This window comes from Python bivittatus, unplaced genomic scaffold, assembly GCF_059951505.1.
Source record: "Python bivittatus isolate LINGU-HERP-01145 unplaced genomic scaffold, Pbiv_v1 ctg000840_np1212, whole genome shotgun sequence".
Classification (NCBI taxonomy): Eukaryota; Metazoa; Chordata; class Lepidosauria; order Squamata; family Pythonidae; genus Python; species Python bivittatus.
Window position 1 is genome coordinate 24,962,549 of NW_028277113.1, and position 12,749 is coordinate 24,975,297.

Sequence of the window (12,749 nt, forward strand, 5' to 3'; positions counted from 1 at the left end):
GTTTTACATCTGCAGTTTTATTTATTTTTTGTGGGGTGGGGGAGAAAGGTGAAAAGAACTAGCATAGCTGACTACTTCCTAGCTACTTTTTTGCAGTGGTTGGGCTTCTGGTAAAAATGACCCCTCCCAAAGCGTCCTTGATAATTTGGTCTCAGCTGAGAACTTATCCCAGAAAAGCAGCACACTGGGTTAGTGATGTGGTACAAGTGCAGCCGTGAAATGTTTGAGGATGATTTTTTTTTAAAGTACAGTTTTTAAAGTAATCATTTGTAGTCTACTAACTATTAAAGCAATGTGTACCTTATATTTTTGATTCAGTCCTGAATCATTCAAATTGATTCATAATAATATGAAAACTTATATACTTGACCAAAATTGAGGCGGGGAGGGGAAAATCAAAAAAGGGGATCTAGCAATATGATCAAGTTAGCCATCTTATTGTCAAGGTTGGTAATAGGAACAGTTTCTCTTGCTAGAACAACAGCTTTTGTTTTCCTTTACAATGAATGTAATGACAACTTTAACAGGGCAGAGATTCTTTTCCATCGCCCAAATCTTTCATATCTAAGAGGAAATTAAATGTCTGCTCTGAACAGTAAACCAAATATATATTTTCATTTAATTATAATTATCCAAGTTGCATGAATTTTTATATATAAATGGTGGCCTTAGAGCTGAAGAAAATTCAATTTGATTTTTCACTCTTTGATGCATGCTAATTTCCAGCAAAAAAAAACAAAAAAACAAAAAAAAACCCTAAACATTTTCTCACTTCTGAAGCTATAAATGAATTTGTCTGCCTTGGTACTGAATCTCATTCATTCATCACTATTCATATTACTTTCCATTTTGTACTGGTCCTTTGGAAAGTAGCCAGCATAAAGGATTCATCTGTGAGAATAAATAACTTTTAAACAGCATTTCTCTGTGTTCAGTGCTCTGTGGCTGTTTTTGTACTTTTAATTCAGCAACAGGAGAAGGAAGTTGGAAGGGGAAGCAGTAGCTGTCAAAAGTAAGAGTTTTTCCCTTGTCCCCATTTTGCTATCTGAAACAAAGGACAAGTAGGTACACATATTATACAGATTCTCTAGGCCTCTAAAGGAGCCTAACTTCACTGGTGATCATCGAATAACAACAGCATCGAATAACTACATCTGCTCCTGGAAACCTGATCCCTGCCTAACTAGATAAGGCCTTTGCTTTTCATATTAGGTATCTAAAGTTTATTTTCAAAATACCTTCATGACTTTGAACATCCCTTGCTTATTAAAGAGGCTCTTTATTTTTGCAGGGGTTTCAAACTGTGTATTCCCCCTTTGGGAATGTGTTGGTACTCTTGCCATGTAATAGGTACTCTGAAGAAAAGGAAAAGGAAAGGCTGCTTTGTACACATGTGAAGGGTTGCTTCCTTTACTTAACCTCTGTGCTGTAGTCCTGCTCAAGAGACATATGCACAGATCATCCTAGGCCACCATGTCCTTTGACTGATTTTGACTTAGCATAATGCCTGAACCCAACTGTGAAATGATGTTTAGGCAAACAAAGGCTTGGTGTGGTACTTGAAACAAGTCATGTTATAGTTTTGAGGAGCTGATTAGGAAGCAGTCCCTTCCCATACATCACAAGTGGCAGCACTTAGTTAACATTTGCTGATCTTGAAAAGAGCTAAGCAGAGTTACAGCTGATGTGTACATGGATGGGAGATCTTCAGGAAACCTTGGAGCTGTAGGTTTGAATGGGAAGTAAAAAAAATATATATTGGGAAATGTATTATTGCCAAGAAAATTACATAGTGTGTTCATGTATTCACTCACCAGAAGTCAAGTCTGGCTCAGGGGAATTTTTACCTTTTATCTTTCTGCACAGAAAAAATGATCCACTGGGCTTATACAGCTGATGGCACTCGGGCTTCTCAAAAATGAAAATAGTTTAAGGAATGAAATATATCTTATCTGTGCTTCAACAACCTTAGCTGATCCATGTAGCCTCTATCCTTGGGGAAGTGCTGACCCCTCCTGTTAAACTTCAGCCACTTCCATTATTTGGGAATGTAGAGTCTTATTACGTTTGTCAGGAGCAATGATGCTTTAATCTTCTGTCCTGGAACCACTATGCAAGTTAGTGGAGCACTGAAACAAGGCTACTGCTGAGATGAGCAGCACTGTCAGCAGTTGGCAGCAAATCATGCGCTATAGACCCAGTATCAACTGTCTTAAGTAAACACTCTCTGTCTTCACTCCTTTACACTGCAATTTGTATTTTGTCATTATATTACTGTCAGGTTTACCTTCCCCCAAATGTGGAATTTTCTGAAGTTGAGACTACAGCATCTGCGAAGTGACCTAGCCACGCGTCAACTTTTGATGTCTCTCAGCTTGAAAAAGTTGTTCATGAAGTAGCAAAGCTGGGTTCCATTGACTGATGGACAGTTATGACCCATCTGGGTTTGAGGCATCAGGAAAAGAGACTTTGCAATTGGCTGAAATTATTTTTGGATATAGATTTATGGTGTTAGGCTATATAGTTTTTATTCACTTTCACAATCCATGTTTGACTAGCCACCTATACTGTATATACTCATGTATAAGCTGGGAATTTTTGTCTCCGAAATGCACCCTAAAAATCAGCTTCAGCTTATCTGAGGATCAGAGCCCAGATTTTTTTTTTTTTTTTAAATCACGGGCTTTAAATTATTATGTAAAATTTGCAGTAGGTAGGTAATCACCATGTCTGGAGATCACCAACGGTTAGCATATGATGCAGCTTTTAAGCTAAAAGTTATTAGTAGAGTGGAGGAAACAAACAATTCTGTTGCTGCCAGAAAATTTGAGATAAATGAACAGATTCTGTTTTTCCATTTTTAATAATAGATTAAATATATACAGGTAGTCCTTGACATATGACCATTCATTCAGTGACCATTTGAAGTTATGGCAGGCTGAACAAAGGGACTTATGACCGGTCTCTGAAGTTATGGCCATTGCAGTGCCCCTGTGGTGACATGATCAAAATTAGGGCACTTGGCAGCCTGCCTGCACTTATGACTGCAGAGGTGCTTCAACTTCCTCCCCCCACATCTATGCCCTTTTTGCCCCCGCACTCCACAGTCCCTGCTGCCCTAGTAGACTTTTGCTGTCTTCTTGCTCTCACTGCTGATGAGGCATGCCCACCCTGGCCCTTCACAAGGCAGCTGCTGGCTGCATGAGGCTTTCTTCCCCAGGTCACACATGGTGGTTTTCTTGTAAGACCTGGGGAAGATGGCTTCACATGGCCAGCAGCTGCCTTGTGAAGGGCTAGGGTGGGTATGCCTCATCAACAGCAGGAGCAAGAAGATGGTGAAAGTCACCTGGAGTGGTGGAGTGCAGGTGGCAGGGGTCTAGGAATAAAGAGCAGTAAGGGTGGCTGGGTTGAGGCGGCTGGGGTTTCCTGGGGCTGTGGCTTTGTGCTGTGCTGCTGGGCAGCTTCACACCATGGCACTGGGCAGCAGCTTCGTGCAACACTGCTAGGCGGTGGCTTTGCACTGTGCTTCTGGGTCTTCCTGGGGCAGCTGGAGTTTTCTGGGGCAGCTGCTTTGTGCTGCACTGCTGGGCTGGGGTGGGGCTGGGCTTCGCACTGCAAATGGCTGTGTGCTGCACTGTGCTGCGGCTCAGGGGCTTCTTGCAGCCCCAGAGCCGCACGGGCAGAGATGGGGGGGGGAGATCGACCCACTATTCTCAGTTAACGACAACAGAGAATGCCGGGATTGCCGTCGCTAAGTGATGAGGCTATGTGACGTTGCACTTTATGATCACACCACTTAGCGATGGAAATTTGTGGCCACAAGTTGTGGCCACAAGTTGAGGACTACCTGTAACCAGTACGTATTTTGGTTGAGATTTTGCAAGTTGGCTTATCTGTGGTTGGCGCATTTTTCCTGGCATTTTGGTTGCAATTTTGTAGGTCTGCTTATCTGCAGATGGGCTTATACCTGAGTATATACCCTTAAAAAAAAAACCTCAAAGCCACATTTCAAATATAGATAAGAATGAAGCATGCTATGGATGAGGTGGGAGTGAAAAATGAGAAGCTGCCTGTTTTCTCCCATTCCTTCTGACATCCTGCCTTTACTTTCTTACATAATTTATTTCTTTTTCTGATTCCTTCTCTGCTGAGCAACAAGTTGCCAGGGAAGAATTGGATAACTCCTATCTAAATGTTGAACAAATTGCTATAGAAGGCTTTGAAAATTTGTGCAAGAGTTAAAGTGTGTTAAAGTGTGATTGAATCAGGAGCATACTTAGATGGATGAAAAGATAAATTAATGGGAGATAGGTGCAGGGGCTGATGTGCTGGAGGAAAGTGCTGAAGACTGCTCAGTTTTCATTATGCTTTGATGCATCTTCCTTGAAACTAATCAACTGCATTGTGCAACAAAATGACAGCTTTGAAATTCTTTTTCAAAGGAGAAATTTCTTCCCTGAATGACATTTCAAAAGGAATTTTTTTTCCATTAAACTGAAAATGCAGAAGAAGATGTTGGCACTGCAGAGTTTTAGCCAATATATTCAGTAGGGTACATTCTTAATAGGATATATTCTGTCTACCCTACAGAAGTCTTTTAATAGTCTGCATTATAGGCTTGGTATCTGGGTCATTTGTGCTAGCATGTTTGCCATTGGGAGGGAGGTTTGAATGTGTCCTTCTTTTGCCCCATATGATTTTTTCAAGCGTTCCCTTTTCTTTTAGTAATAAAACAGGCCTTGGGAAGCATTGAATACAAATGTTCTACGGACACCTTTAAATAATGAGTTGTTCTAAGATAAATATCCTTGCAGCTTTTAACGGACTATACAAATGTGATCAGAAAAAGGCAGAAAGGAGCCTCCTGATAATTTTGAATCAAAAATGATATGTAACCACATTTAAATCAAGTGCAATAATTTTTGACATCAAAATAGATTTTTCTAAAGGGAGCTTCTATGATCTGCAATTCCAATATTATTGAACAAGATAGCAATTTCTCACTCTTTTCCTGAAAATAGATGTGAACCAGTTACTCTTGTGCAATAGTGGGTTTCTCTGATATAAAATTACTAACTAGATACTATCTTCAAAGGATGTGAGTTTAGCTCAAATGCAAACAAAACTATGCATGAAGAAAATACTTTGAAATGAGTTGTTTTTATGTGCAAATACTGTAGAATGCCGAAGAACCCATGAAGTTTAACACCTTCAGGCTTCCTTAGTTAAGCAAATAAATGTAGTTACAACACTTGTGGCATTGTTGGGACATAAGGATATGGGGGGGAAAGCCTTGTCATAGATCTAAATCCTGGGCCATCACTCTGCCTCTGTGTGATAAAGTGATAAATGTTTTTCAGGAAAGCTAACTAGCTTTCTTTGAGAATCTCTGTTGTTAAGTGGTTGAATATAAACCAGTATCAGCATCTCACATTGAAGTCTGTAAGCTTACTATTGTGGGTAATGATACGTGGGTTGTAGAGGAGTAAACAATGAATATCCACCAGAATATCCACCTTACTTTGTTCACCATCTTTTTACTCAACAATAAGCTTTGCTGGCCTTATAGCTCCTGATGGCTTCCAACCCCTGATTCTTCACAGGACGAATGGCAGTTCTGAGAAAGTTAATATTGATCTTTCTCTCTGCTTTGGAAGCATCATTGGGTGGTTATGTCTTCTTTGTTTCTTTACACTTGCAATCAGGTGACAGCAAAGCCAAACTTGTATCAGCCTTCTAAAACAAGAATACAATATCTTCTCCGTCAACACTGTTCTGGATTTAACAGCCTCCTGTAGATGGCATTTGAACACTCCTATTTCAGCCTCAGTCTCAGAATGATGGTTATCTGCAGTGCAAGAAACAAGGAGTGCAGTATGTCTGTTTAGCAGCCAGGTTCGGTGAAAGGTGCTCATCTGATTCTGTGGAATTATTATTTTTAAATTCAGGGCCAAAGTTGATGCAATGGGGACATATATGACAAGATCTCCATACATTATTTAAACTTTGGTTAAAACGGCTTTGAGGGATTCTATTTCAGACTGGGGACAGGTCATTGTAAGAGAAAGTTAATTATTAATCCTTCTCCATATGGTACTCCAGTTAAAATACTCCTCTGAAGTTCTCCTCCTGCTCTTACAACTATCAAAAGCATAAAGACCCTGTTTCTATGCGGAGGGGAATGGAGAGGGCATTAAACCCCTTTGTCCTAACACAATAGTTCTATTTTATTGATTTTAAACCAAGGAGAGAAAAAAGGCTGCGCTCAAGCATTTCCTTCATGAGTCACTCCAATTTGAGAGAAGCAGCAGCAGAAGCACCCTCTCTGTTCCCCTAGTCACACTAATGACATAAGCAAATAGATGTTCTCCATGCTTACAGTGCACTTGTCTGTGGAAAAAAGACTTAGCACATGAGTGAACTATTCCACATGTACTAGAAACATCCATTCTCACAAAGAAATGAGAAGTAAGAGATGTTGAATAGGAAACAATAAGTTGGCTATTGTCGTGTCACTGTAACATGGTGAAATAGGAAGAGATGGGAGCAGAATGTAAACTATTCTGTTCTTATAGTGCAGAGTAAGGGTAGGCAATCCAGCAAAAAATGATGGGAATTGTCCAAAACACTGGGAGAAAGGGACCAGATCACGTGTAACTACCATATGACTTGGCCTATGGTTTTCTCAGAATAACTTCTTAAATGGTGTTTTCTTCCTCCTCATTGCTTTAAATTTACAATACTTGAGAATGACTTTTCCTTTCTGTTTCAACTTTCAATGATAGCTTTAAGCTTGCTGTGTGAACAGATGTCATTACATTACTTTTAATTAAAATCTGAAGTACTACATCAGAAATGTATTTATATCCTAGCTTGCTGAAAGATTGATATAGGAAAGAATTATTATCAACAATTTTTTTTTTATGAAGTGTAACTATATAGCTTATGACTACTAAAGATTTGGGATTTCAGCTGTTACTGGTAGTTGATGACCAAGTGGAAATTATTGTCTTTACTGAGCGAATAGCATCCTTGCTTTTTCTTCAGCAGTCAATAAACAATTGTCCACCTGTCATTCTAACTTTGGATCCTGTGACTTGAATTATTCCTCTGATATCTAAACCAAAGCAAGGCTGTATCTCATGATGCATGGCACTTATAACTGATACTGTGCTAAATACGTCTTCCAATTTTCTCCAATTGTTCTTCTTGGTTTCTGTACCTGGTAAAACATTAATTTAACAGACTTTGACTGCAGTGAACACAATGTGATTCTGGACATCTGCCCCAAGTAATAGACAGAGTCTGTTAAATGAAGCTTTTACTACTGTTCCTGGCAGGCTGTTGGAGAAGACTCCTGATCATACCATGGACAGCCAAAACAACAAACATAGGATCATCAAACAAATCATCGAGGCTGAAATGACCAAACTCAAATTAACCTACTTCAGACATATTATGGGAAGACCTAGCTCTCTGAAGAAGGCTATAATACTGGGAAAAGTAGAAAGAAAGAGAAGAAGAGGATGACCAGCAGCAAGGTGGACAGACTCAGTTACAGCACTGATGAGTGCACTGTTAGAAGACCTGAAAGATCAGGTTAGGGACATTGTCATGGAGAAAATCTATCTTTGCAGTTGCTATGAATCACCAACAACTTGATGGCATATAATCAATCAACCTGGGCAGGCTGGCATGAAGATCAATGGGAAGATGCTAGGAAGATTGGGAGATAAACTAGCTGGGGTACACTTTAGGCTGCATGCCCATTTATGCTGTATAACAGAATGGTAGTTGGGTTTCACACACAAACAGACACACAAGTGCTTTTTGTATTTAAAAGACATTTGGATTTATTGGAACCTCCTCTCTTCACCCATATTTTATTAAACCAAGGTTTTAGTGCTGTTTACATACTTGGCTTGATTTAGAATTTCTTTAGAATTCTTTAGAATAACAAGTCAACCTCCCACAAGAGGAGCTGTGTTAAGAACATTATTCAAACGAGCACAAACTCACTGCAGCAACCCAGAACAGCAGAAAAAAGAAACAAATCACCTATACAACATCTTCCAACAAAATAGATATCCACACAACTTTACCAAAAAGTGCCTGACCATTCAACTACTACAACACAACCAACACAAACTATGAAAAGGATAACATTGCCATAAATCAGAAACGTCTCAGAAACAACCAACAGACTATTACAACCATGTGGCATCTCTGTAGCACACAAACCAACTAAAGCCCTCCAAAACATTTTAAGTAAACCAAAAGACCCAGTAGTCCAAGAAGAAAAAACAGAAGTCATTTACAACATACAGTGTAAGGACTGTAACAACCACTATGTAGGACAGACAGGCAGAAGGCTTGCAGAGCGCATCCATGAACACCTACTAGCAGGTAGAAGACACAATGAAAACTCCTTAATCTCACAACACATGGACAGACTTAACCATAGTTTCAGCTGGGAAACTGTCAGCATCTTCGACCAAGCTAAATCCAAAAATGTGAGGGAATTCCTGAAAGCCTGGTATTCAGACAAGACAGCCATCAACAGGCACATAGAGATAAACAACATCTACACACTATTCAAAAGAGACAATAAAAAGGAAACAAAAGACCAGACATCTCCTCTCCAGCAATTATCACACAGATAAGCAGAGATTAACACCAGGATTATCACCAGACATACAGTCAAGCAGTAAACAATACCCTAATCAACGAACTACCAGGAAAACAAACCAACAAACAAGCAAACCACCAACACTGGCAGGCCAAGCCACTGTATATAAACAGAGAGCAAACCCCAATCTACTCTAGTACTGAAGATGTTACCTAGCTGGGTAACGAAATGTTTGCAAGAGAACAACCAAGCTCAGAGAACCCCAAGGACTCCACAGTCTTTAGAATCTGTTTACTGTTTTTGAGGCAAGAGCTGACACTGTGGAAATTTGCATGAAAAAAGCATGCACTGAGGAAATGCATGTGTCAAAAAAGAAAAGTATTTTATATAGATAAAACAACCTTAGGATAATTTGTTAGCAGCAACATAAACTATAAGGCGATTCTTCTTTTTTTTTAATGTTAGGAGAGGTTAAGAATTAAAACAGTTATGAAGTTTTCTATGGAACTTTATTTTATTTTTTAAGAACCACATGTGCTAGATTGGAATACTGCTCTAATACAGACATCAAAGTTGATTGAATTCTCTGATTTTCCTACTGTCCATTGCAGATCCCACATTCCTACCTGGGGTAAATGTATATTATATTATGACTGATGAGTCAACTCATATTGGAATGGGGTTTCTCCATTACCACAAAATCCATTTATCAGTTTTGTATGTTTGTGTAAGTCTGCTCTTTTCATTCAGAAACTCCATAACTCTTTAGATCAGTAAAATAGCATAGATCTCATGCTGTGTTGTATAAAATGGATAAAAAATATTATGTGGATAAATCCTTTCTACAGGAAAGTTTGGAGGAGAATAGTACGAAATATTATAATTTGATAATTGTTCTTTTATGAGCTTCTCTCATATGGAACTGTTGCTTCAAATTTGTAATGCCCATGGAATCCAAAACCCAATTTTGCTCCAAATAATGTGTTTTATTTCAGGGGTCAATCCAGATAATCAGGGTAATCTACTGGCCATCAGGAAATACATTAATCAAGAGAAGGAGAAAGAGCCTGTTGTTGACACAGACCAAATCCCTAGTTACCAATGGGATGAAATAAGTGAATAGGAGGAAGGAAAATGTCTCCTTGCTCATTCTTCCCAAAATGGCTGGTTTATCAGGATACCAATGATCTTTAGCAACGTTGCTGGAGAAGAATAAGGAAGAAGACTATGCTTTCCTCCTCCTTCCAATGACTCTGCAGAAAATTGCTGCTTTCCTTCACTAGAGAGGGAAGGAAGGTAAATTTGTGGCATATGTGTTTTGGTGGCCTGGCATGGCTCCTGTCTGGTGACGTGAGCCAGCCAATGGAGTGAATAAAAAGGGAAAACTGGGTCAATTCTGACCTTGAAAGACATCTGCACTATCATAAGACCTAATGAACTGACCTGGCTGCTAGCCAGGACTATTGTGGGGAGATGTTGAGACAGCATTCCCCTTGGTCCAGCCTGGTATACAGGTTTTGGGGACACCTGCCTCCTCAGTTGCTGGGCATATGCTGCCAGTCTGACTAAAAATTGGAGAGAAAAAGAGAAGGAGAGGAAAGAAAAAGTTTGTGCATGGAGTGAATGGAGTGGCTGGAGAGAGAAGTTGGAGAGAGAAGTTAAATGTGAGGACCAGTTGTCAGTTCCTGGTCAGGAAGGGAGAAGAAAGGTCCAGGGGTGGCTTTCCTGGAAGAAGAGAAGTGAAGATCCAGAAGGAGAAGAGCTCCACCCAAGACCCAAGAATGGGAAGGAGGGACCTAGCTGGCTACAGGTGGCAACTTCACTCCACACCCAAGAAGTGGAGTGGATTGGCTGTCGATGGCAAAGCCCTGGTCTCTGGAGAAGGACTGGGCAGAAGACCCTGAGAGACGTTCTTCCCCCAACAGAGAAGCAGTAGGTGTTTGGCTGAGTAGGAGAAGGTCAAGCTGTGCTGAGCACATGACTGTAAGATTCCAACCCATTCCTTTCTTTTCACCGTCTCTCATTAAGCCTAGAAAGTTGGGAGGGAGTTGGGAGGGAGTTGGAATGAAAGGAGGAGGAAAACAGAGCAGCTAGCAGGGGAGCTAGAGGGAGATATGGTCTCTGGAAGGGAGACTTAGGAGGAAACCTGACACTGGGGACTGTGTTGTAAATACTTGTTGTAAATAGCCTCCTTGTCTTGTTTTCTGAGTCATCTGTCACCCTTGCAACAGCAAAGTACACCTCCAGTTCAAAACGAACCCCATCACACTGTAACTACATTGGCTGGATGATTGTAGTGTGTGAGCAAATGCAGATGTATGTGTATCGCATGTGTTGGGATGTTTATGTTAATAGGTGCATAGGCATACTTGACCCAGCAACTGATTTGGATATCTACCCGATTTCAAGGAACGCTTTTCGATTGCTTTGCATTTTGCAGCTGTAATTTCTGTTATTTATTTATTTAAAAGATTTGTATGGCCACCCATCTTAGTGCACAACTCTGGGTGACTCTGGGCAACCCATAACCACAATAAAACTGCAAGAATTATAAAAGCATAAAAACAGAAACTAAAACTCTTTTCAGACACATTCATTACTATGATGGAAAAAATGGCAGAATGTGCAAGTACATAAGCCATGGGGTTTGCATTATAATCACAATGCATGTTCCATTCCTTGCCCCCCCCCCCCCCCCCGCCACGCAGAGGCCTCTGGCTTTGATAAAGTTGTAAAACTTTGAGAAGGCATCTATATATTAATTAAATAAACACTTTAAGAACATCTGATTGTAGTACTGACCCATATTCTGAAGCTTCCAGAGGATGTGGTTATAGATTAGCGACAGGTATAAAATTTAGTATATCCATGTATTAGTTGAATTATTACATATCAGCTGATGTTCTTTGGTAATTGAACATTTGTTTCTGAGAGAAAATAATGAAATAATAAAAAATGAAATTGATGCATAACTGAAGGTTCAGGATATGATCAGATATATCTGGTAAAAAATAATATATAACTATGGCATTCCAGTCTTCATGAATTTTAGTGTTGAGAAAACAGGTGCTCAGACTTGAACAATACTAAAATCTTACAGAAGTGTAAATAGTACTTTATTTTATCCCTGAATCAGATAGAGATTTATTTTATGGCTATCCATAAAATGCCATAGTGAAATATTTGAAGCAAGTATTAAGTTGCTTGTTGACAGCAAATGTGTCATTTAAAAGATGAAAAAGCTTTGTGGGGTTTAATGCTGATGTATGTGTACAGGATAATTTTAAATGAATGATGAATTTGCATTTTCACTGGAGTTGTATTTCTCCTTTACTCAATTAAGAACTAGATAACATTTATCCATATCCATGCATAAGTTTCTAAGCATGTGCTGGCAAAATTACTGTTCCAAGGATAAATCCTGTCTTTATTCAAAGATATTGCAGTTGCCTAGGAATTAAGGAACCTGTTGGGCTCTGCATTACAACACTAAGCTTCCCCTGTTCTTAGTCTTCTTCATCTCAGGCGTATGCACTTCCAACTTTAATAAACCTTTGCGAAATCGTCATTTGAAAGCAGTGGTATACTTTGAAGTGGAGGATCTTATTAAGATAGTTACTGCTGCTATATCCCCAGGAGAGCCTAAAAATGCAGATAGGTATGTTGAATAAAGATAGACACACACACACACACACACACACACACACACATACAGAATAGCAATGCATAGCACAATACTTCTCTTTGCAATTCTGGCCCATTATGCCACTTTTTATGAGCCCTCTGTTGCTCAGTTTGCTTTATCTCATTATTTGACATCTGTAAATTGCATAGGTATAAAAAGATATGGAAATCTGGACCTCCTTCAAGCCAGTCAAATATCTTAAAAGTGACTGTGCTTATATTAAACTATTTCTTTAAAGTAAAAACATGAAGAAGAAATACTGATGTAGCGTTATGAAAGCTGCTGTTTTTAACTGATTGTGCAGGCATGTTAAGAATTAGAAACCTAACTTATATATTTTGGTTAGCTACTTCTCTTCTGCTTCAGTGCAGTCTATCAGTCTATTTGTATCCAAGAGGAAAGCCACTCTCTGTCAAAACAGCAATAAGTAAATAG

General features: G+C 39.4%; 1 protein-coding gene across 3 annotated transcripts in view; it reads left to right on the top strand.

Moving 5' to 3' along the window:
* FBXO15 (F-box protein 15) overlaps positions 1-12,749 on the top strand; it is an 81,798-nt gene that overhangs the window by 36,297 nt on the left and 32,752 nt on the right. The window contains exon 10 of one of the 3 annotated variants that reach the window (XM_088130574.1): positions 2,282-3,170. The exons of the other annotated variants lie outside the window; for them this stretch is intronic. Coding sequence (XP_087986700.1) covers positions 2,282-2,341 — 60 coding nt within the window. The 3' untranslated portion in view covers positions 2,342-3,170. Of the gene's footprint in view, positions 1-2,281; positions 3,171-12,749 lie in introns of those variants that run through there. 3 annotated transcript variants of the gene reach the window in all.